The sequence below is a fragment of the Penicillium concentricum genome, assembly GCF_028827145.1.
Source record: "Penicillium concentricum strain IBT 3081 chromosome Unknown utg000002l_segment0_segment0, whole genome shotgun sequence".
Classification (NCBI taxonomy): Eukaryota; Fungi; Ascomycota; class Eurotiomycetes; order Eurotiales; family Aspergillaceae; genus Penicillium; species Penicillium concentricum.
Window position 1 is genome coordinate 1,814,939 of NW_026622755.1, and position 22,162 is coordinate 1,837,100.

General features: G+C 49.2%; 12 protein-coding genes across 12 annotated transcripts; 7 read left to right on the top strand and 5 right to left on the bottom strand.

Annotated features, from left to right (window-relative positions):
- Positions 1 to 515: 515 nt before the first annotated feature.
- N7517_004256 (DUF2406 domain-containing protein) lies at positions 516 to 1,850 on the top strand (the record flags this gene model as incomplete). The annotated part of the gene is made up of 5 exons (XM_056721986.1): positions 516 to 702; positions 782 to 859; positions 924 to 1,046; positions 1,113 to 1,166; positions 1,222 to 1,850. The coding sequence occupies 5 exons, from the start codon at positions 516 to 518 to the stop codon at positions 1,848 to 1,850; spliced, it is 1,071 nt and encodes a 356-aa protein (XP_056578236.1).
- Positions 1,851 to 2,334: 484 nt separating this feature from the next.
- On the bottom strand, positions 2,335 to 3,129 carry N7517_004257 (DUF3602 domain-containing protein; the record flags this gene model as incomplete). The annotated part of the gene is made up of 5 exons (XM_056721987.1): positions 2,335 to 2,454; positions 2,655 to 2,777; positions 2,842 to 2,911; positions 2,965 to 2,995; positions 3,069 to 3,129. The coding sequence occupies 5 exons, from the start codon at positions 3,127 to 3,129 to the stop codon at positions 2,335 to 2,337; spliced, it is 405 nt and encodes a 134-aa protein (XP_056578237.1).
- A 657-nt stretch (positions 3,130 to 3,786) lies between these two features.
- N7517_004258 (putative mitochondrial phosphate carrier protein) lies at positions 3,787 to 5,219 on the bottom strand (the record flags this gene model as incomplete). Its single annotated transcript, XM_056721988.1, has 6 exons — positions 3,787 to 3,859; positions 3,917 to 3,936; positions 3,995 to 4,340; positions 4,406 to 4,659; positions 4,726 to 4,890; positions 4,956 to 5,219. 6 exons carry the CDS (start codon positions 5,217 to 5,219, stop codon positions 3,787 to 3,789), a joined length of 1,122 nt encoding a protein of 373 aa, XP_056578238.1.
- A 945-nt stretch (positions 5,220 to 6,164) lies between these two features.
- Positions 6,165 to 6,757, top strand: N7517_004259 (putative cystathionine beta-synthase (beta-thionase); the record flags this gene model as incomplete). The annotated part of the gene is made up of 2 exons (XM_056721989.1): positions 6,165 to 6,266; positions 6,323 to 6,757. The coding sequence occupies 2 exons, from the start codon at positions 6,165 to 6,167 to the stop codon at positions 6,755 to 6,757; spliced, it is 537 nt and encodes a 178-aa protein (XP_056578239.1).
- Positions 6,758 to 7,149: 392 nt separating this feature from the next.
- On the bottom strand, positions 7,150 to 7,597 carry N7517_004260 (vacuolar ATPase assembly integral membrane protein VMA21; the record flags this gene model as incomplete). The annotated part of the gene is made up of 3 exons (XM_056721990.1): positions 7,150 to 7,291; positions 7,353 to 7,444; positions 7,506 to 7,597. 3 exons carry the CDS (start codon positions 7,595 to 7,597, stop codon positions 7,155 to 7,157), a joined length of 321 nt encoding a protein of 106 aa, XP_056578240.1. The 3' UTR covers positions 7,150 to 7,154.
- Positions 7,598 to 8,024: 427 nt separating this feature from the next.
- Positions 8,025 to 11,384, top strand: N7517_004261 (DEAD/DEAH box helicase; the record flags this gene model as incomplete). The annotated part of the gene is made up of 1 exon (XM_056721991.1): positions 8,025 to 11,384. The coding sequence occupies one exon, from the start codon at positions 8,025 to 8,027 to the stop codon at positions 11,382 to 11,384; it is 3,360 nt and encodes a 1,119-aa protein (XP_056578241.1).
- Positions 11,385 to 11,902: 518 nt separating this feature from the next.
- Positions 11,903 to 13,291, bottom strand: N7517_004262 (tRNA-dihydrouridine(20) synthase (NAD(+)); the record flags this gene model as incomplete). Its single annotated transcript, XM_056721992.1, has 1 exon — positions 11,903 to 13,291. The coding sequence occupies one exon, from the start codon at positions 13,289 to 13,291 to the stop codon at positions 11,903 to 11,905; it is 1,389 nt and encodes a 462-aa protein (XP_056578242.1).
- A 942-nt stretch (positions 13,292 to 14,233) lies between these two features.
- Positions 14,234 to 15,280, top strand: ipp1 (inorganic diphosphatase IPP1; the record flags this gene model as incomplete). Its single annotated transcript, XM_056721993.1, has 4 exons — positions 14,234 to 14,410; positions 14,462 to 14,581; positions 14,649 to 15,076; positions 15,139 to 15,280. 4 exons carry the CDS (start codon positions 14,234 to 14,236, stop codon positions 15,278 to 15,280), a joined length of 867 nt encoding a protein of 288 aa, XP_056578243.1.
- A 426-nt stretch (positions 15,281 to 15,706) lies between these two features.
- Positions 15,707 to 16,027, bottom strand: N7517_004264 (mitochondrial 54S ribosomal mL53 domain-containing protein; the record flags this gene model as incomplete). Its single annotated transcript, XM_056721994.1, has 1 exon — positions 15,707 to 16,027. One exon carries the CDS (start codon positions 16,025 to 16,027, stop codon positions 15,707 to 15,709), a length of 321 nt encoding a protein of 106 aa, XP_056578244.1.
- Positions 16,028 to 16,586: 559 nt separating this feature from the next.
- N7517_004265 (putative protein transport membrane glycoprotein Sec20) lies at positions 16,587 to 17,893 on the top strand (the record flags this gene model as incomplete). The annotated part of the gene is made up of 3 exons (XM_056721995.1): positions 16,587 to 16,906; positions 17,007 to 17,251; positions 17,307 to 17,893. The coding sequence occupies 3 exons, from the start codon at positions 16,587 to 16,589 to the stop codon at positions 17,891 to 17,893; spliced, it is 1,152 nt and encodes a 383-aa protein (XP_056578245.1).
- Positions 17,894 to 18,163: 270 nt separating this feature from the next.
- N7517_004266 (replication factor C subunit 2) lies at positions 18,164 to 19,501 on the top strand (the record flags this gene model as incomplete). Its single annotated transcript, XM_056721996.1, has 4 exons — positions 18,164 to 18,288; positions 18,342 to 18,420; positions 18,472 to 19,284; positions 19,337 to 19,501. 4 exons carry the CDS (start codon positions 18,164 to 18,166, stop codon positions 19,499 to 19,501), a joined length of 1,182 nt encoding a protein of 393 aa, XP_056578246.1.
- Positions 19,502 to 20,215: 714 nt separating this feature from the next.
- On the top strand, positions 20,216 to 20,764 carry N7517_004267 (uncharacterized protein; the record flags this gene model as incomplete). The annotated part of the gene is made up of 2 exons (XM_056721997.1): positions 20,216 to 20,359; positions 20,588 to 20,764. 2 exons carry the CDS (start codon positions 20,216 to 20,218, stop codon positions 20,762 to 20,764), a joined length of 321 nt encoding a protein of 106 aa, XP_056578247.1.
- Between the last annotated feature and the right edge of the window lie 1,398 nt (positions 20,765 to 22,162).

Consider the following 22,162-nt stretch of genomic DNA (forward strand, 5'->3'; position numbering starts at 1 on the left):
AATCGCTGTTCAGGACCGAATTGTGTACTCCGTATGGAGTACCATGGAGTAGATTGCCGAGATTTTTTATGGTATTCTATCTACATTTAGGTATATAATGAGAGAAAAAAAATAGGACATAAAATAAAAGAGAAAAAAAATCCCAAAGAGAATGGAAGCCTTGGATTGCGTGGTCCAGATAAAAACCATCCATTTCCCTTTTGCCTCTTAGGAACTCTTCTCACTTTGTTCAGACTTACTTACCTGTACTGTCAATCTTCCACTCTCTTTGACAGCTCATATCTTGCATTTACCCTTGGGCAAGACCGATAAGATCATCGTCCTCAATCACCTACCCAGTCACCCAGTCGCCCCCATCCCGTCGATAGTGACCAACCTCACCGTAACTCATATTGCAACACTGTGATCGCGCCTGGATCCACCGCGCTCCACTACAGTAGCTCAGCAGATCACATCCGTTTCAGACCTGCCTTGAATCTCGGACGCTAAAAAATTACGGTGGAACTCCTAATAAAATGACCGCCCCCCAATCTCCCACCTCTCCCAAGAGGAGTCGTGGATTCAGCGTGAAATCTGACAAGTCGGACAAATCGGGATCAACAAGTCACAGACGTGGACCCTCGGAATCATCAGAAGAGAAAGCTCGTCGCAATCTACACACCAAAGCAGATCCTCTCGTCGCCATGAACGAACTTCAGCCTAGTACGTCCGGTTGAGTCGGGCCTTGATTTTGGCCCGGTCGCATTTCCTTCTCATTTTACTCCAACTGACATTTCAATAGTGGCGGTCGCGCTGGAAAAGTCCAATTTGGGTTCGCTGCGTGAGATTGAATTCAAGGATCAATACGGGAATGTCATCAGTTCGTTACTCACTGGCACTATTTGGTTCTTGGGGCATTATTGCTAACCCTTGCTTCACCATAGCCGATCCCGACCTGTCAAATCCCAGTCGACCCCGTTTGGAGCGCCCCTTGGATACAATTCGATCGTTTGAGGCAGCCATCTATGGCACCTACAGTAATAACCGTGCGTCGTACGCCAGGACAGGTACTCTTAGGCAATTCCTTACGAAAAAGTCAGGAATGTGGGAATATGAGCTGACTTCTTTGATAGACGATGCCGCATCACAGATGGGCGACTTCAGCCGACGAACAAGCTACTATGGAGGTATGTTTGCTGTGATTCCCCATTCATCAATTACTTCTAACCTTTTCACCGATAGGTCAAAACAGCGGCCCTTCCCAGAGAAACTACGAACAAAGCAGCCACTACGGCCAACCCCAATCGCGACCAGATAGTATCGTGAATGCGTACCAAAACACACCTCTCTCACCCGAGAACTCCAACCCTTACAATCAGACCGGATATAACCCGGGCGGATATAGCCAAAATAGCAGAAGACGCCCATCCCATCATCCACGCGGGTCACCCTCGGCCCCCATGACCCCCGCCGAGGGCTACCCAAACATGGCCAATTCACAATATGGCTACCAACGGTCTCGCGATAACGTGGCTGCCATGTCAAACACTGGTTCTGGCTACACAAACCCCTACGGCCAGTCCGCAGACCCCAGCTCGATGAACAGCTCCAACGACCAATTGCAGCAGCAGGCCCTGCAGCAACAACGTCTCGATGAGCGTTCTCAAGCTGAGTATGGCTTCAATGCACCCAGGACTCCTCAGCCCGTCGGTGACTCGAGCTGGGGTGGACCTGTTGGAGGTCCTCCAACTTCTACGGGCGCTGGACCTGCACAACCGCCTGCGCGCAAGACTGTGCATCAACCTCCGGCCAGCAAAGAGAAAGAGGATAAGAGGAAGAGCTGGTTCAAACGCCGGTTCAGCAAAGATTAAATAAATCTCAACGTCTCGGGTGAGATTGAGATGCACAATGCTTGATACTGTATCTGGACACTTCATTTCGAGATGCATCCTTTTTTTTTCGGGCTCAGATTGGCGTTGTCCTTTATTTTGTATGGAGCATGCGGGATGTTTTTATTGTTAGTCTTTCATCGCATGCTGTAATGAGGTTATGATACATGGACACATGGGACACGTCATGGATTGGGATTTGTTTATTGTTTTATTCTCTTTTTTTTTTCTTTACTGTTTTTTATTCATATCTGTATTTACTCCATGGCTACCTATTTCTCCCCAAATATCCACACATATTACCACCATTAGCACACTTCCAGCATAGGTATATAAGATCCACCTTGAAAATTCTATACAATCTGGAAATCGGACAATTAATTGTTAGACTAACCTCACCGCACGAGAAATGGGAATCACAAAAGAAGCACAAGAGGGAAAAAGAGTAAAAAAGCACCGATTTACCCTACTTCCGCCCCATCAGTTTATACTTCAGCTTATCAGCCAGCCCCTCATGCGCAACTTTCTTATGCTTCTTCTCCTTAAGCGAAGCTGCATCAAGATGAACATTTCCCTGTCCACCACGCTACCCGAAAAAAGTCAGCCATATTGTCATCTGAAAAAGTCGCCTGGGAATCCGATGGGGGAAAACAAGAGTAGCAATCGCAATAGACATCACATCCTGAAAGGGAGAAGAAGGAAGACCATAGGGGAAAGGCGTGGGTTGGGTAGGGATCAATCATATGATAGATCAAAGATAAACAAGCGAAAGAGCTCTCTGCTTACCCCGGTGTGGTATGTTTCGTCAACTGAGTCACGCACTGCGAGCTCGGGGATCATATCGGCGTCGTGGGGAGCCCTAGAAATGGGCCGGACCATTGGGGAGCCGATGTTTCCTGCACCGCCTCGCTGGGTAGAATCGGGTGCGTCAGTGGGAGTTGGGGGACAGTTTGGTGGGGTGAGAGGTACTCACGCCGGCAGAGTAAGCGCCATCACCTTGGTCACCGTAGGGGCCTTCACGGACGATCTCGCCATCGACATATCTGTTCATGGTTTTTTAGTATGTTGTCGCATATGCGCGACTAATTTAACATACTCGGTGTTGTCTTGGCCAATGTTGCCTTGACCTAATGTTGTGTTAGCTGGTGGTCATGGGGGAAAGCGCATTTAGGGCTGGGGGGAGGGGGGGGATTAGCTTGCCTCCTCGGCCGTGAGAGACCATTGGTGCCTCTGACTCGGTCTTTGCGGGTTTCTCGGGCATCTTGACTGTTTTTTTAATCAGATCTTGGAGTGTGTCTTTGGAAGTGTGTCTTTGGAAGTGTGTCTTTGAAAGTGAGGTAATTCGTAGGTGAGATGGTGAGATGGGTAGATGCGAAAGGAAGAAAGATTTGGGCAGGTAGGAAGATACTTATCGATGGGGTGATAGATGCAGGTACGAGATATGATGGCGGGGAAATCCACGTGGGAGGGTGTATCTGCAAGCTTACTGTTTCTAGGAATCTCAGATGTCGTACAGGGAGTGATATGGACAAGTGGATTTTGGGGGATCTAGATCTTTTAAGTATAATCCCTTTTTATTCGGCTAGATAATAAAAGGGATTCCGAGCCAAGAGGTTCGTAGGTTCCCTATTTCTCTATCTATACGGAGTATCGTTGTTATTCAACTACATTGAACATTTATATTCGCAAATGTCCACTGGTTCGTGACGTCGCTGATAAGATAACAGCCTCCGATTGGTGGAGCCGATGACAAACGGCAATTGGCCGATAGCGAGCTTGGCGTTTACTATATAAATTAGGGCAATAATAAGAGACATGCATTGAGCCTAATATATTCCTGAAGATCAGCGTAGTCACGGCCCAGATGGTAAATAGAATGGAGGCTGCGCATGCTACCGAAATCAAACCAGGCATGTCCCTAGTTCGTCTTCTTGTCTTCGCTTGCGCCACCGGTGGTAGGAAGACCCATGAAGATCTTGAATGAATCATAGCTGTAAGAATAGTCAGTATACACCCAGCAGATAAACCAAAAGAAAGTAAGACCATACATCATCCATTGGAGTCCAGTCTATACATAGTTTTGTTAGCACCTAAATTAAGCCACATTGAACATAAGAACGACTCACCAAAGTACCGATCATCACAATACGAACGGGCAGTCCATTCCACAATCCCCGGAAGCCAATGTCACCATAGATGCGGCTCATAGCAGCGCCAAATGCCTCACCCGCCTGTCGATTCGCGTTCAACTTGCTGACCATGACATCGGCAGGGTGAGATACTGCAGCACACAGAATACCAGCGAGGTAACCACCAGAGAACGCAACGGCAGTCTGGGCACCTTTGTTGTAGTCGGACTTCTGACCTGGAAGATTGTGGTAGATCATCTCAACAATGGTCTCGAAGGAAGCAAACTTCATCATCGTGTAGGGAACTTGACGGCCCCACAGTGGATAAAGACCCTTGTATAGACTGAGTTGAAGATCAGCATATAGAGATTTGACTGAAGAACGAAAGGCGATGGGTGTCGAACTCACCCAGCAACGCCCTCCTTAGCAACAACATTCGAGATACCGCTGAAAGTACCTGTGATTTCAGGGGGAATGGTAGTCTGGCCGCGGACCTTGACAGACTCAAATGGACACAGCGCTATATCTGCGATGAGCTCTGCCGAGGCACTGGCTGTCAGGTAGATGGCAGTCTTGAACCGGCTTGCGTTTTCCTGGCCGACCAGGTCGCTGTAGAAGACCTTGAAGTACTCGTATCCTCCATACTTGAAAGCTCCTTGGGCCTGTTATAATTGTAATTAGTATAGATGATTAGGAAGGTAAAAGATCCATATGTTGCCCGGGCTTACGCTGTAGCCGAAGAAGGTAGGGCTCCAGCCCGTGAAGACGCCACGAATACCCTCAGCTGCGCGGATGGTGCGGAAGGCTTGTAGGTTGCTCTTGTAGAGCTTCGAATCGACTTGGCGGCGACATTTGATCAGATCGAGGGGTGTCACGGCAGTGTGGGTAAGGCCCTGGTATATATGTGAGTATCTCGTCGATACAGCGATCACAATTCCGATAAAAAGGAGGTACTGACACATGCCATCATTCCGCCAAATGTACAAGCTGTGTAGTACTTCAGAGAGCCAGGCTCGATCTTGCCGGTCTTCTCCTGGGCCTTCTGGCTTGCGGCATTAAATTCCCGGCTCGCCTCGTGGGCAATGTCGTCGGCCTTGGTCTTCACGTCGTCGAGTGCACTCCAAGCTGAGAACGGTCTATTCTTTGCAGTGGGACTTGCAGTGGCACCTACAGCACCTAGAGGATGCTGGGCGGCGAAAGCGTTGATCCAGTCGGGAATCATAGTGTACTTCGGGCTGTACTTCGGGTAGTGGGTATAAGTGGAGTCGGTTTGGATATCCGGTGATCTCCACCAAGTGGATTTTGACTATGTATTTCCGATTGAATCTGTATGAGAGGTTGAAGGATAAAATAGCACTGGGATGAAACAGCCTTGGAGGATATGTGACGGAGATACGGACTCTTAAGGCAATGACGTGTGGGGCTTGTAAGAGGCTCGAGGGTCCGACGAGGTACTTTATAGCACCTTTGGGAATTTACTTTCGCCGATTCTTTCAAATTAACACTCGTAAAGATTGGTCTTACTTATAGGTTCTTCCTATGGGTCTGTCTTAATACTCTATAGACGTAATTGGACCAAGACTGGCATCACAATCCAAGGGGCCAAGGGGTCAATGGGTGGCATACGATCGGACTTAACGCACTTAACAAGATATGCTCCGAAAGTAGATCCAAAAAAGCTAGCCTGCTATCTACTATATCACTTCAATGTTCCTATTAGTATGACTAGGTACGGAGTAGTTTCTTATGGCCTGGAAATCCTGGATATTTTCCCTTGATATAGCGGGACGAGGCCATAACTTGAGGGCCCTCTCAAGGTGCATCCCTACTTTTCTTTCTGATAGAGAGTATACTATATTTTGTTATCAAGTAAGAAAAAGAAAAAGAATACATCCATGGATGTATGGGTCTGATAACCTCCGTGGCCGCAAGCGTCTTCCGTAGTGGAGTTAAAGAGATGCCAAGCTTGACATCAAAAAGTCATCCCGCAACGACTGAAAGCTCTTGACCCTGCACTTTGGTATACCCTACTGAGGGACCTTGACTTCTCAATATTTACATCTGGGCCAATCCTCCTTGACCTTTCACCTACCTGTACTTCTTCTTGACAACCACCCCAAATCCATCCACTGCCCCTCACCAACCCCTCATCGCGATCACATCCAAAATGGCATCATACCTGACCGGCAGCGAGGCCTTCACTCGCGAGAAGCAAGCCACTTCTGAAACAAATACATCTACAGCAGCCTGGGCCGATAAGTACCGCGGTGTCCGTCTCTCGCAATACAATCATCCACCAGACCTCAAAACTAACAGACAACACAGGCAACAATTGAAGATCTCGACCCTCCCCCGGCCCTCTCAGTCTCCTCCCATGATCCTATTTCCACAGCCCTAATGGCCGCCTACGAGCGCGACTACACGCACCTCACCGTCATCTCCCCGACAAAGCGCTCCCTATTGGGCTACGTCAGCATTCCACGGCTACGGGAGCTGCTGCAAAGCGGGAATGTGAAAGAAAGCGACCCAGTCTCAGCGGCTATGCAACGGTTCAACCGCAAGCGTGGCATCTATCAAGTCATTACGATGGAGACGCCGCTCGAGGAGCTCGAGCAGTTCTTCGAGAGCGAGTCGGGGCCAAATGGCGAGAAGCGCGAAAAGCAGCAGTTTGCTGTTGTCACCGACGTGGCGCGCAAGTTTGTGCTTGGTGTTGCTACCAAAGCGGACTTGGAGGAGTTTGTCAAGCGCAGACCTACCTAAGCTGATGCGGAGCTGGTAGTAAGGTGGGAGTTGGAATATGCGAGAGAGTCGTTTCTGTTTGAAACTGCATATCGGCGTATCTGTCTATATTTAAGGCATGGGTTGAGGTCTTTTTTGTCTCTATATGTGGTTCCTTCAACATGAACAACACGACTCTAATATGGGCCTTGACTGACGGGATTGAAGTGTGGAGCTTGATATCCTAAAAACATCCAGAATATCTACCAGTCAGATGAATAGCTTGGTCAATGTGTAGTTTTACACCTGAGTCCTTAGATGGTCGAAGTTGTTCCATCCCAATTATACAAAAACAGAACCCCCAACCACCCGAACAATGCCGCAACGCCAAAAATAGTAAACATTTTCCGAAAATCCTCCAGATCGAGTTTTATCGAGCCTACTGGGCTTTCTTTGAATCTGACTTGCTGGCTGCCTGTCTGTCCTCCTGGTCTTCCGTCCAGGCGACATAGATATATGCAAACAATACCACGTTGGCGGTAACGGCGGCGGTGATTCCGGCGAGTGTCGAGCTCCCTGGATAACATCAATTCAATCAGTATACGTCATTGTAAGTTGGGGCTAGAAAAATACTCACCACTGAAGATTGTATTCACAGTCAAGAAATACATGCCAATGGGGCCAGCGATCATGGCAGCTGTGAAGCCAAGGAGCTTGTAAATGACATCTCTAGATACCGAAGCTAATAAGAATCTGTCTTCAAGGACTTAAGCTTCTAAGGCTATCTTACGCAGGAACAGCTGGGGCCACGTCGGAACTGCCTTGCGCAGGCTTCGCCGCAACATCGGCATAGGACTGGTTGTGGGGACGGCGGGCAGACATCCTTGTTTTCTTTAGGAGTAATTAAGAGAGTCAAAGGCCAAAAGATGAAAATGAAAGGCCTGGGTTGGGAGAGGAACAACTGAAGCTATCGAAGTGCGGAGATAACAGATAACTTAGTGCCATCACATGCCATTTGATTGGTGGATTGAATGTATATATGCCCATGTGATTTTTTTATTATTTCATTCCATTTTAGGAAATTTGATATTTATTGTTTATTGAATATTAGTTTCTATACTCAATGAAATTTATGTGATTCAAATGTTCTATATTCCTTTGTACCTATTGCTTAATTGACAGATCTCGCACGTGATTGGGCGCGTCTGTCGCGCGTGTCCGCTTTGGCAGAAAAAACGTTCCTGAATAATGCAGAACAATTAGATGGCTCCTATTGAATGACATTGTTAGCATTGTGAGCCCTGGAGCAATGGATGAATCTGTCAATAATACTCCCTCTCGAGATATAAAAACCATTCCGAGTACCCCTCCGGCCGAAGACTACGAAAGTATCGCCACTCTTCCAGCGATAACCCCATCGCAAAGATTCACCCAACCAACACAACTACTTGAACATCCTTACTCGCGCCATAGCACTGTCATTCAAGTTGCTGCATCTTCACCCATTGGTCCAATCTCTTCTCCTCCCCGCCGAATCCAAGGCGGCTCACTTTCATCCTTAATCGCTCCTTCTGGGACTCAATTCCGACCTCCTGCTTCTGGTCCTACAAAACGAACGCCAAAGTTTGATATCGACGACGGACCGACATATCGTGGTGGCTCATCAGACGAAGAGTTTCACCTACAAAGTACAGATATCAAACCGTCTACGTTTGCGAAAACCATTCGGAGTCTCGAAAAAGAAAAGATCATGGAGTCGCCCGTCCGCCCTGAGGCCGGGCCAATGGATCGGTTCCGAGAAATTACAGCCTCTGCCATGTACGATCCGAACAATACTGCACTCGCGATCAAGCGGACTGCGGACCAGATGAGTCCGCCGGCAACGAAGGGAGTTGCCACGAAAAAAGCGCGCCAAGATGCGCCCTCTCGCGCACAACCTGTGGGAACTCCAGACATCCTGCTTCATGAAATCAACGACTTCAGACTCCGTGTCAAAGTTGAGCGCATTCTCAAAGTTATGCCCCATATGACTGTTCGAATCTGTATGGAAGCGATGTTAAAAGCAAAGGGCAACTACGATGATGCCCTCCAAATCCTTGCCAACATGGATGCTGCCGACAATGAAAATGGTCCCGTGGTGATTGAATCTTCCGATGATGAATTGAGTGGCTCGCCGGCTACGGGCCCGGTTCCCATGGCCAAGCAGAACATTAAAGCTCGTGGCACCATCCAGGACAAGTGGGCGGCAATGAAGCAACCCAAGGGCCAGGATTCCGATGACGAAGGAAAACCTCGCCGCCGACTCATTCGTGGACCCAAGTCTGACGGCTCTTCCCGTGCTGTTTCCCCTGTTCGTCCTATCACAATCAACGATGACAGTCCCCAGAAAAAGAAACTGGGACGGCTTCAGAAGGGCCGCAGAGCCCCTTCGCCCGACCGGTCCGAATCCCCCGAGGCTATGATGAGTGATTCGGACGATTCAAATGCCCAGGTCCAAGAATCCACCGCTGGCGGTTTGGATTCCAAGGTCTTGAAGTTCTTCAACACATGTCGTGTTCAAGATCTCGCTGATATTGCCTCTATCCCCGAAGAAACCGCTCAAATCATCATTTCGAACCGTCCATACGAGACCCTCGAAGAGGTGCGTGTGGTCTCTGCCCCAGTTGTCGAGACCGTGAAGCCCAAGGGCAAGAGAGGAGGCAAGGCTCCTAAGCCCATTGGAGACAAGATTGTTGACAAGTGTATTGATATGTGGACTGGATACCTGGCCATTGACGCTCTTGTTGGCGAGGTTGAGGAACTCGGCAAGCCAGTCGCCGAAGAGATGAAGAAATGGGGTGTTGACACCTTTGGAAAGAAGGGTGACTTGGAAATCACCAACCTTGCTCCTTCCAAATTGGAACACGACTCGGGTATTGCTACTCCGGCATCTGAACGCCAATCTTCTGAAAGTGATGAAGAAAGCGGCAAACTGGTCGTTTCGAAGCGCAAATCTCGTTTCATCTCACAGCCGTCTATCATGGCTGACGACCTGGTGATGAAGGATTACCAAGTTGTGGGGATCAACTGGCTGGCATTGTTGTTTGAAAAGAAGCTCAGCTGCATCCTGGCTGACGACATGGGTCTGGGTAAGACTTGCCAGGTCATTGCATTCCTCGCACATCTGTTTGAGAAGGGCATCAAAGGCCCTCACCTGATTGTCGTTCCGTCTTCGACCATTGAGAATTGGCTTCGCGAGTTCCAGAAATTCTGTCCGGTCTTGAGCGTCATGCCTTACTACGCTGGTCTCAACGAGCGTGCTCTCATCCGCGACGAGATCGAGGAACGACGTGACGAAATCAACGTTGTGATCACCACCTACACGATTGCCAAGGCGAAGCTTGATGCCAAGTTCTTACGTGACATGGATTTCACTGTTTGTGTCTATGATGAAGGCCACATGCTGAAGAACCATCAATCTCAGCTGTATGAAAAATTGATTCGAATCCGAGCGCGTTTCCGCCTGCTTCTTACCGGTACTCCCCTCCAGAATAACCTGCAGGAGCTGGCATCTCTTCTCGGCTTTATTCTTCCCTCAGTCTTCCAGGAGCACAAGGAAGACCTTCATGCAGTGTTTTCCAACAAGGCAAAGACGACTGACGAGTCACACGCTACTCTCCTGTCCCAGCAGCGCATTGAGCGCGCCAAGTCCATGATGAAACCTTTTATCCTCCGACGAAAGAAGCACCAGGTCATTGATCTTCCGGCCAAGCATTCCTATGTTGGTTGGTGCCAAATGAAACCTTCCCAGGTCAAGATCTACGATCATGAAAAAGAGCAAGTGCGCCAGCTCTTGGCAGACCGTGAAGCTGGAAAGAAGACTGGCTCCAAGTCGGCCAACATTCTCATGAAGTTGCGCCAGGCTGCTATTCACCCCCTCCTTGCTCGTCGTCACTACACCGATGAGATTTTACAGAAGATGGCTAAAGCTTGCCTGAAGGAAGACAAGTGGTCGCTATCCGACCCTAAGATCATTCTTGAGGAGCTCATGCCATACAATGACTTCGAGTGCCACCACATGTGTGTGGAAAACCCCAATTCCCTCGGCAAGTTCAAGCTCAAGAACGACGAATGGATGGACTCCGGCAAAGTGGAGCACCTCAAAGAGCTTCTCACCCGTTTCATCGCCAATGGCGATCGCACCCTCATCTTCTCTCAATTCACGATGGTTATGGACATCCTTGAGCATGTTCTGGAAACCTTGAAAATTGAATTCGTCCGCCTGGATGGCCGCACCAACGTCGAGGACCGCCAATCCATCCTCGACGCCTTCCACGAGCGCACCGAGATCCCCGTCTTCCTCCTGTCCACAAAGGCCGGTGGTGCCGGTATCAACTTGGCCTGTGCCAATCGCGTGGTCATCTTTGATTCTTCCTTCAACCCACAGGAAGATGTGCAGGCTGAGAACCGTGCCCATCGAGTCGGCCAGACCCGCGAGGTTGAAATTTACCGTCTGGTGACCAAGAACACCATCGAGGAGCAGATCTACGCACTGGGCCAGACCAAGCTGGCACTTGACCAGGCCGTCGCCGGAGAGGATGAGGCCGGCGCCAAGAAGGGCGAGGAGGCCGGCATGAAGGTCGTCGAGGGAATGATGATGGCCGAGCTGAAGGTGAAGGCAGACAACTGAGCGAGCGCAAAGCAAAACAAAACAAAAAAAACGAAAAACAAACAAACAAACGAAAAGAAAAGGTTCATACTGGAGTTTCTGTTGTGGGTATCTGCATGGTGATGCTGATACTGCATTTAATACCGTGCCGAAGATGGCACAGTTAACACATGGTGTTTGGTGGGGTTGATTTGATATCATGGCGATTCCGGGAATCGCATATCATTTGATAGATTAGAGGATCAAAAATCCAACTGTTATTTAGTGCACAATGTTTCTAAGCTTTGTAGAGCGTAGTGATATGTATTATAATAGGAAAGTAGTCATCGAGGATGAGCATGAGGTATGTAGTGAGAATTAATCTATAGACAGAACAGGTGGAAGCAATCATAAACACCTCAGAATGCAGATAGGTACAAGCAAGACGAAAGGAATAGTAAACTGAGAGAAAACCGAGGGCTATGCATGGTGGGTCGAGAACAAACCGTGAAAGGAAACAATGATAGACGATAAATGGAACCAAAGGCACAGAGCAACATTTAAACCGTCACCTGAGATGGAGCCTGAGCCTGTGCAGCGGGGATAGTAGCCTCAACAGCTGGCTTCTCAGCGTCAACTTGAGTAACCTTGGCCGGCTGAGGAGCAGAAGACCGCCGAATAGGACCACCTCCATGAACAGCTGGCGAGGGTGTTTTAGTCCGGACGGCACCGCCGCCGGCCGCACGAGCAGCCTCGGACTCCATGGCATTCTGCACAGCCTTAGACTTAGGCTCGGACTGGACCTGGGGTGTTTCGGTCACACCAGGGGCAGTCTCCCACTTGTCATCCAGACCGAGTATCTGATCAACACGCGCAGCAGCGGGAAGCAAATCATCGAATTTCAGCCCGCGGCAGATATCAAGATACGTCTTGCACAGTTTCGTATCCCTGAAGTCCTTGTTCTTGCCGGGGATCAGCATATTGAGCAGGTACTTGGTATTACCGAGACGATTCTCAGCTTCGATACAGAACTGCAGGTAATCATAGACGACATCCCGCCATGGCGCAACGCCGCCATCCTCTTTAGCCCGGAAACAAGACGAATTGGTCTCGGCGGAGGTCGCGATCATCGCACCGTCAACGCCATGCTCGGCCATCAGCTCGAGGCCCTGGTCACGCGATCTCACATCGCCGTTCATCACGCAGGCCACGCCGGCCTCGTGGCAAATGCGCGCTACCATGGGGAGCTGGTCGCGGATTGCGCGTTCGCGCGGCCGCATGGGAGTGGTGCGACAGTGCACTGTCAAGCCTGTGATGCCTGTTTTCACGAGGCGGGAGACGAGGGCCTCTGTTTCTTCGGGGTTGGAGAGGATGCGGATCTTGACCGAGATACCGATTTGGAAGGGTTCGCCGACTTCCTTGACGAGGGCTTCCAGGATCGAGACGAGGAGGTCGGGGGTGCGGAGGAGCGCAGCGCCCATCCCGCCGCTTGTGGAGAAGGGTTTTGGGCAGCCAGAGTTGAGGTCGATGCCTGAGACGTCGGCGGCCACGACGCGCGCCGATTGTACTGCTAGTTCCGGGTCGGCCGTGCCAATTTGGTAGATGAGTCGGCCTTTTTCGCGCACAGGGTCGATGCGGTAGATGATTGATTCTTTGACTGGTTTGTTGGGGCGTCCGCCGTTGCTGGGCATACGGGTGAATTCGATTGTGCCGTTTCGCGGGTTCACGCGTCGCTCAGCGCCAATCATTGAGCGGTCGACTGTTTCGGGGCCCCATACGAGGTCGGCGCCATATTTCAGTGCCAGTAGGCGCGAGGGTAGTTCGCCTGATCGGACCATTGGGGCGAGTACGATTTTGTTGCGGTAGTCGACGCCGTTGGTAGGGATAGGCACGCGCGGCACAACGGCCGGCGCAGAAGCGGTTGCAGTTGTGGTTGCGAGGGTTGCCATTGTCTTGCGGAGAGTTCTAAGCATTCCCAGGTGCGGGGGAGAGGAGTATAGATCAGTCCTTTTTTTTTTCCCTGGTCGGAGAGACTCCCGGTGGAAAGTCACGTGAAGATAGTGGCGATAACTCACTTTCAGGGCCATCTGGTAACTGAATTTCATGTATTTCTGTAATTTAAGTATGGTATCTTTGACTAAGCTATTTGGGCGGGTCATCCATTTTCCGATATCATAACCAATGACTGGACTCTATTCCCTGCCAAGGATCACGACATCTCTAAATGTGATTGTCTACGTAGACAAATTTGTTCGAGGGCATGATAATTTCAAGATCATTTCGATAATTGAAGTGAACATCGCAATTGGATTTACAGGCATATACTGCCGATATCGGCGTGTCTCGTATGGGCTCGGGTAGGTACATGCAGTATACATTCTGTCAGATACCTAAAAGATATAGCGTACATGTACCTACATGTATACTAGTAGCATGTCTTGTTTTGTAGTAAGAGCACGAGACTTCAATTGTATATGAATATCGACAATTGATCTAGTCAGAATATCAATCTGATTCGGGATGATCATAGATGCCGACTTTCGGAACTGCCATGTTTTTTTTATAGATTTTTTTTTTACAAACTTCCGACACAGTCAAGGGGTAACACCACCACGCATCACAAACTTATACCCGTGAGTAAAGGTACAATTTCAAGTTCTGTATCAGAAATACTAAATAAAAACAATAAAGACATTAAAACCCATTTCCAATAGAGCCAATGACTTATCCTCCCTTGGCCCGACTGGGAACTACCTCCACCGCCCGCTCTGTTTGGCGCACATCAGCAACATTCCCCCCCCACTTCTACTGCCCCTCTCTCTTCTCCCTTTTCTTCTTCCTTATCCCGTGTGGCCCAAGTATCTAGACACTTTTCGTCTACTTCGCCCAACATGACTTACTCCGTCCGCAAGATCGGTTCCCCATACACCCTTGAGCACCGTGTGTTCATTGAGAAGGATGGCGTTCCCGTCTCCCCCTTCCACGATATTCCTCTCTATGCCAATGAGCAGCAGACCATCCTGAACATGGTCGTTGAGATCCCTCGCTGGACCAACGCCAAGCAGGAGGTACGACAACAACTCCATTGACCCTCGCCCAAATGCTGATTGCATCAACAGATCTCCAAGGATGAGTTCCTCAACCCCATCAAGCAGGACACCAAGAAGGGCAAGCTCCGTTTCGTCCGCAACTGCTTCCCTCACAAGGGTTACCTGTGGAACTACGGTGCCTTCCCTCGCGTAAGTTTTCGACCTCCCCACACCCGTGGATAGGAAGAGGGGTAACAAAAATTGACATATGAACCAGACCTGGGAAGACCCCAACTCCATCCACCCCGAGACCAAGGCCAAGGGTGACGACGATCCTCTCGACGTTTGCGAGATTGGTGAGCTTGTCGGCTACACCGGTCAGGTCAAGCAGGTCAAGGTTCTCGGTGTCATGGCCCTGATTGACGAGGAGGAGACCGACTGGAAGATCATTGTCATCGACGTCAACGATCCCCTCGCTCCTAAGCTCAACGACATCGAGGATGTCGAGCGCCAGCTTCCCGGCCTCATGCGCGCCACCAACGAGTGGTTCCGCATCTACAAGATCCCCGACGGAAAGCCCGAGAACCAGTTCGCCTTCTCCGGCGAGTGCAAGAACAAGAAGTACGCCGAGGATGTCATCCGCGAGTGCTCCGATGCCTGGGAGAAGCTTGTCTCCGGCAAGACCCCCCGTGGCGAGATCAGCCTGTGAGTTCTATCCATACACATATATCCTTGCTTTTGAGGGGATTGAAGCTAACCAGCACCAGTGCCAACACCACCGTTGACAACTCTGCCGACCGTGTTGACCAAGCTCAGCTCGCTGCCATCCCCCGCAACGAGACCCTCCCCCCTGCTCCTATTGATGGCAGCATTGACAAGTGGTTCTTCATCTCAGGTGCCGCAGTATAAATGATATTTTTTGTCAAAGAAATATAAAACTAACCAAAACTTTCAAGCCTATGATCGTCTACCTGGTGGGAATTACATTCATCGATTTCCCGAGGAAAGGACTCGTTTTTAAATTGTGAATGAATTGCTCCCAATGCTTCCTCCTTACCATCCCGTAGAGAAGAGTAGTATCTGATGGACAAATGCAAATCTGAACAACTGGATAACAATGAAACAATCATCATTTTCAACAGCTTGTGCAAGATCTCCAAAATCTACTCCACTAAGCCTGATATCAGGTATGAAGCATGAACAGCCTATATTCTCTACCAAAGTAAGAATAATTCAAGTATTCCATTATGCCCAGCAGCGCCAAAAATCGTCAGATGAAACAAATGATAGGTAATATAATACATGAATGCACAGCTCAAACAACACAACTTTCCACTAGTTCTTCAAGCTGGCCTCCCGTTGCAGAGCTCTGCCAACACGGGACACCTCCTCGATAACATCGCCAATCTTCAGCCCGCGCTTTCCAACATCTAGCGTAAGCTCCTTGCCGCCCTTAAAACCGACAGTCATGGTCGGTGACTCGGTGGAGTCGCGCGGCAACTGCTTCACCTTGATATCGATGTGGGTCGGGCTGCTTGTTGGGATAGTGTCTGGTGTGCGCAGCATGCCCAGGAAGAGACGGCATGGGCGGGCAGCGCGGGAGAAGGGGTTGTAGGCGGTTCGGAAGCTGGTTATCGTGGCGATGGGGATGGTCATTGTTGCGGTTTGGGGTGGTGAGCGGGGTTGGGAGATTTAGCGGCCTGGTAAATCGATCAGCTTTTCGATCTTTCAAGAGCGACTGATATCCTGTAGCTCCGTTTTGGTTCCGTTGTTGCGTACCTGAGTGGATGAGGGCTGGCGGGAAGTTTTTTAAAGGTGGTGTTTTCTGGGGTTGATTCCGCAGCGGTTGGACAGATGACCCTCAGTGGAAAATTGGGCCAAGGAGAAATTTGCGTAGATCTCAGCCGGTCTGCGACAAGTCTGATAGGTAATGGCGCAAGGTCAATTGGAAGTTCTAACCACACCCGAGTCTCCGTTGCGAATTGCGGTTGGAGGAATGGGGCATGTTTGACTTGGATGCAAACACCATGCCGAATGACGCCCGTCATCATGGCAACTTTGAGTTGAACAACTCGACACTTATGAAACAATTCATTTCTTCAAATCTCTCAGGTTATTCCCTGCCAGTGTGTATTTTCAGAAACATCTATTCAACTCCTCGAACAGATAATACTTGAATGCGTCACATTCGAACAAGAAATACTCTTATCGCAAGATGTCCCCCACGACAGCTCTACAGGGCCGCGTGAAAGAGCTCTCGGCTTCCCTAGGACAAATCCAGCCCCTCGTGGATCGACTGCGCGATTTCACTTCATCTATTGGACAGGGCGATGAAGCCCGTCTAGAGCTTGGGAGTGAGATACATTCCCGGCTAAAGGAAGCTGAGCAGGAGTTAGAGCTGCTGCGTGTGGAGATCGAAGCGCTGGAAACTGGCTCAGATAACAGGCGTAAGGCACCTGCTGCCCATGGACCAAAGGAGGCTGAGAGGGAGCGGGTTATTTCTATGGCAGGGCGATTAGCCGAGGATCTCAAAAGGTAAGATATCCTTGGACGACTTGCACACGCCGGGGAGTACCCTTGTCGTGGTCCACTGGCTAGTCTTTAAATCTTAAGCATATCCTAATCAACTCTCCAGAACACGAGGAGATTTCCGAACTGCCCAATTACAAGCGAAGCGGAATGCTGAACTCGCCAAGCGGAAGGAGAGAGAATTGCTGCTGTCAAGATCGCACTCTTCCGAGAAGAAGCAGCCGACAGAGAAGTTCACTCAGGATGATCTTGTTTTGAACGCCTCGAACGACGTGACATCTGCGCTGCGCAGAACCCATCAGCTTATGCAGGCGGAGCTCTCCCGCAGTCAGTTTGCCCAATCGACTCTTGGTGAGCACCTCTTTCTTTTCCCCGATCCTGCCACACGCTAATATTTCTTGATTAGAACAATCCACAGCCGCGATTTCATCGCTGTCCGAGTCCTATAGCGGCCTTGATACACTTCTCTCTTCATCCCGCAGCCTCGCTAACTCTCTTCTCCGCTCCCAAAAGTCTGATACATGGTACCTTGAGACTGCTTTCTATATTCTTCTTGGGACAATTGGCTGGCTTCTATTCCGACGTGTCTTCTATGGGCCTCTTTGGTGGCTTGTATGGCTGCCTTTGAAGCTCACCGCGCGGGTTGCGTTTGCGACACTAGGTGCAGCCGGACTGTCCACTACAGTTGTGCAATCTGCTTCTCAGTCCCTCTCAGGGGATGTCTCTACCGCTATTCATCAAATGGCTACGGCGGCTGCATCAGGAACCGTGACAGCCAGTAGCGCTGCCTGGGAGCAAGAGCCGTCAGCACCGATCGAAAGCAATCGTGTAATTGACAAAATTGGTGACATGGTTGAGCAAGAGAAACAAAAAAGCATAGATATTGACGATGTCACCCCGGAGGAGAGGGCAAGACAAGCAGAGCTTCCCCGGAACACAAAAAAGAGGATGTTCGAGGCTGGGATGGAGGAACCGTTGCGAGATGAGCTATAGATATTGACCCATGCATTAATGAAATACCATGCAATCATGAACCCTGCAATACTGCTCTTTTTACTCTATAATACCAGCATTGACGATGGTGATGAGGTTGAGGTATACCTATGTAGTAAAGCTGCTCTCATTGGTCAGTGTGTTTAAGTGCTGCGCGTGTCACGTGGAGACGCGTCTTAATTGTGGAGGGCGTCAGAGAGGTCTTCAACACATCGCGGACCAGCTCTCGAGATAACCCTAACTTTCCTGATTTCGGGCTATTCAACAACAATGGCTGCCTCTTTTTTCAATAATAAAGCTCGTGCCGCTGCCGCTGCAGCATCCAGCAGCTCTAAGCTCAAGGCTGGCGACAACAAGGAAGATTCGACTCGACTCCAGCCGTGGGTTGAGAAATAGTAAGTCAATGCTATGCCTCAAGCTCACCCGGCATTTGACTAATATTGATTAGTCGCCCCAAGACCCTGGATGATGTCGCTGCGCAAGACCACACGACCAAAGTCTTGCGGCGCACTCTGCAAGCTTCAAACGTAACCCACCCAGCTCCGAACAGTTTGAGACAGTAACTTAACCCCAACCAGCTTCCCCACATGCTCTTCTACGGACCCCCCGGCACAGGAAAAACATCCACAATCCTCGCCCTCGCCAAATCCCTCTTCGGGCCCGCCCTTTACCGCTCCCGAATCCTAGAACTGAACGCCTCCGACGAGCGCGGTATCGGCATCGTCCGTGACAAAGTGAAGAATTTCGCCCGAGCCCAGCTCTCCCAACCAACAGGCCTGGACGCCGCCTATCGCGCACAGTACCCATGCCCACCATTCAAGATCATCATCCTCGACGAGGCAGACAGCATGACGCAAGACGCACAGTCTGCTCTGCGCCGCACAATGGAGACATACAGTCGGATCACGCGGTTCTGTCTTGTTTGCAACTATGTCACGCGCATCATCGAGCCTCTTGCTAGTCGATGCAGCAAGTTCCGCTTCAAGATGCTGGATAATAGCGCCGCTGGTGAGCGGATCTCGAATATTGCGGAGCAGGAGGGTTTGCGGCTTGAGGATGGGGTTGTAGATACGCTTATCCGGTGTGGAGATGGTGATTTGCGTCGTGCTATCACGTATCTGCAAAGTGCGGCGCGCTTGGTCGGTGCCACGAAGCCGCCTGCTGTAAAGGATGCTGATGATGATGCTGAGATGACGGATGCTGATAGCAATTCCAGTGTTATTACGGTTCGCAGCATTGAGGAAATTGCTGGTGTGCTGCCGGATGACATTTTGGATTCTCTTGTGGAAGCTATGCAGCCCAAGAGTGGTGGGTCAGTCTACGAGGCTGTCTCGGGAGTGATCACGGATCTTGTGGCTGATGGCTGGAGTGCTACACAGCTTGTTGGACAGGTTTGTCCTTCTTCTCTTTGTTTTATCAGAGCGTTTCGCTGACCTTCTCTAGTTATACCGACGTGTAGTGTTCAACGAGGCAATCCCCGATATCCAGAAAAATAAGATTGTCATGCTTTTCTCGGAGATGGACAAGCGGCTGGTTGACGGGTCCGACGAGCATCTCTCCATGTTGGACCTGGCATTACGCATTGCCGGAGTCCTGCGTGGAAATTAAGAGGCATTTCCCTTTTATCAAATCTCGGTTCAAGCTTACACCCTCATGGTCAACAGCGAGACTCCCCGAATACTTGATTGAAAAGAAATATGGCGTTTGGGACAACGACGGCCTATACGGTTGAGGCGTTATATTCGGATTTTTCTAGCACTTAGATCTTGTTCGAATGGAATGATCATGATACCCTTCCACGTTGCTTTTGCTCCGACGAGTGATTTGTGTACACACATAGCAAGCGATTATATATTACCGCGTTCTAGAGTTTGGCTGTTCGAATAGCAGGCAGCCAAGTTGTGATGCAGTGATTTTGAATGCAGACTTGGGATATTGGGCTTGAGCTGACGCCAATAACAACGCAGACTCCGATAATGGCGTGAAGTAATTTCCTCTAAATTATAGACAGCGATTATGGCCTTGTGGCCTTTCTTTCATTTGGCAATAAAGCAAGAGATAAATACAGGCAATATTAAACAAAAGGCTAGATAATGGAGAACCATAGCAGAGAGGATCTCATCTCTCTCTCTACGTTACAATCCTTATTGAATCTTTCAACGTTGTAAATCAACCATGACTCAGATACTCTTTAAATGTTTGCCTTTGGATTCTCACTTCCTACCAACTCTCTCCTGACAAAAGCCTGAAATCTCAAGGTCTTCATTAACTCTACATATTCTGCTGATTCAACCTCAGGACTCATATTTTGCTCATCTTGATATGGATTCTACATACCCTGCCAGACAACGCTACGGGCCTAGTCGGGATCCTCGCCGTGCTGGTAGAGCTAACCGAGGAGCTGGTCATGCTGATCGACAACACTACCCCCGAACCCAACAATACCAGCCCCAAAGTGAACACCAAGTAAGCCATACTCTACAGGAATACATGCTTTCCACCGCTGTGTACTGTCGCACCCACTGTATTGCCGCCAGAATTGGCTTGGGGAGTATACTTGATAATATTTACACTGCATTTGATGCCCTTCTACCTTCTCATCTTGTTATTCAATGTACTACTGTCATATTGTATATGTCAGTCTGTGAATGAATCCCTTTTGGCAAATGACTGACAAATGAGGTGTTGTTATAGAGCAGCATTATCTTGACTTGTTATCTCTGCCACAACACCAGGCACCTTCAGCGGAGTTGTCCATTACTTGCCCTTTGGAGATCTGCCATCGAGACAATTTGCCGCGTACAAATCACCTCCCAGCTGAAATTCTTAGGCTCATGGCTGACACAATATCCCGAAGGACCGCAATATTGACCCAGTGAGCCTTCTTGAACAAATCGACATCGTGAATATTGATTCTGGAAGAACCTTTTGTCTCACCACTAACCTATCGATATAGGGGATACTTGTTACTGCCCTAGCTAGAGCTCTTCCCGATGGGGATGGTGACATCCCTATGCAGTAAGTCATTCTATCAGGAGTTTCTTGTCCGGTCAACCGAAGGCTCGAATTTTAGGAAGCGAGGAAGCGATAATTAAGCCCTAAAAGGTGAATGAATAGTGACTTTTACTTTAACGAATAGCAGAATGACCCAATTGAATGCCTCGGTATTTGAGGGCGCTTCCTATTTGTTAATAAGCTAGTATATCAAAGATGGTTTCGTTTTTAGGGCTTTGGTTTTGACCATTATATATCCCTTACGTATAAGGATATAGCTCTACCTGGAGTTCCTGGGCCCTGATTGAGTGCGGGGGATCCCACTTGCCTCGGGTAAGATATATTACTGATCTCCAATTCCTAAATGCCTAATTGGACCTACGAATAATATGAAGGCGTTTACCATAGCCGAATATGCCGAGATGTCCTTCACGGGCCGAGTGTGTCATTAAAAGGGTAGTTGTACACACTTGGTTGTCTTTACACTAACTGTCACCTGGCAAGTTTTTTCCTAGTTGTAGACGACTACTGGTTCTATGTCCATGTTACAAATTTGTGCGAAGCTGAACTTGTTTTACGTTGCGTTAATAGACTCATATCCTTTCAGGTTCAATCAACACCTAATAATGACGCGCTGCAATCAATAACATTGATAGTAAGAAGATAAAGTGTTCATCACATCGATGATGATACCTCGGCGTCCTCGGCGAATTCAAGGGAACGAAAATCAATCCCGGTAGTCGGCAACCGAGTACCGAAGAAGGACAGGTTTACGCCCCCGCTAATAACGCGAATCCCATAGAGGCTGTAGATAAATAATGCATAAAAAGCCAGGTGCTTTGAAGACTTGCAGGGAAGATCAGTGACAAATATCAAAACACATCATGGATACCGAATACCATTTTCAACCTACACAGGATCCCACCAGTGGGAACGAAGCAATACAATGCCAACAAAACAAAAAGGAATTCCGGCCGAGGCGAGCCAAATGGGCTTGTTTTGCTTGCCACAAACGAAAAGTGCGTTGCGACGCACTAAATCAAGGCACATCGTGTACCAATTGCAAACTTGATATGAAGGAATGTGTTGCTCCACCACGAAGGAGGAAAAAGTCAGCCCCAAGCAAATATACGTCTAGTGAAGCTAGGACAGATGAAACACCACTGTCGCCACCTGTGTCACAACATTCCACAATACCAGACCCTAAGTGCAATGTCCAGTCAAATAGCACCGGCGTATCATCACGGAAAAGGAAAACCGAGCCTCGAAGCTTGG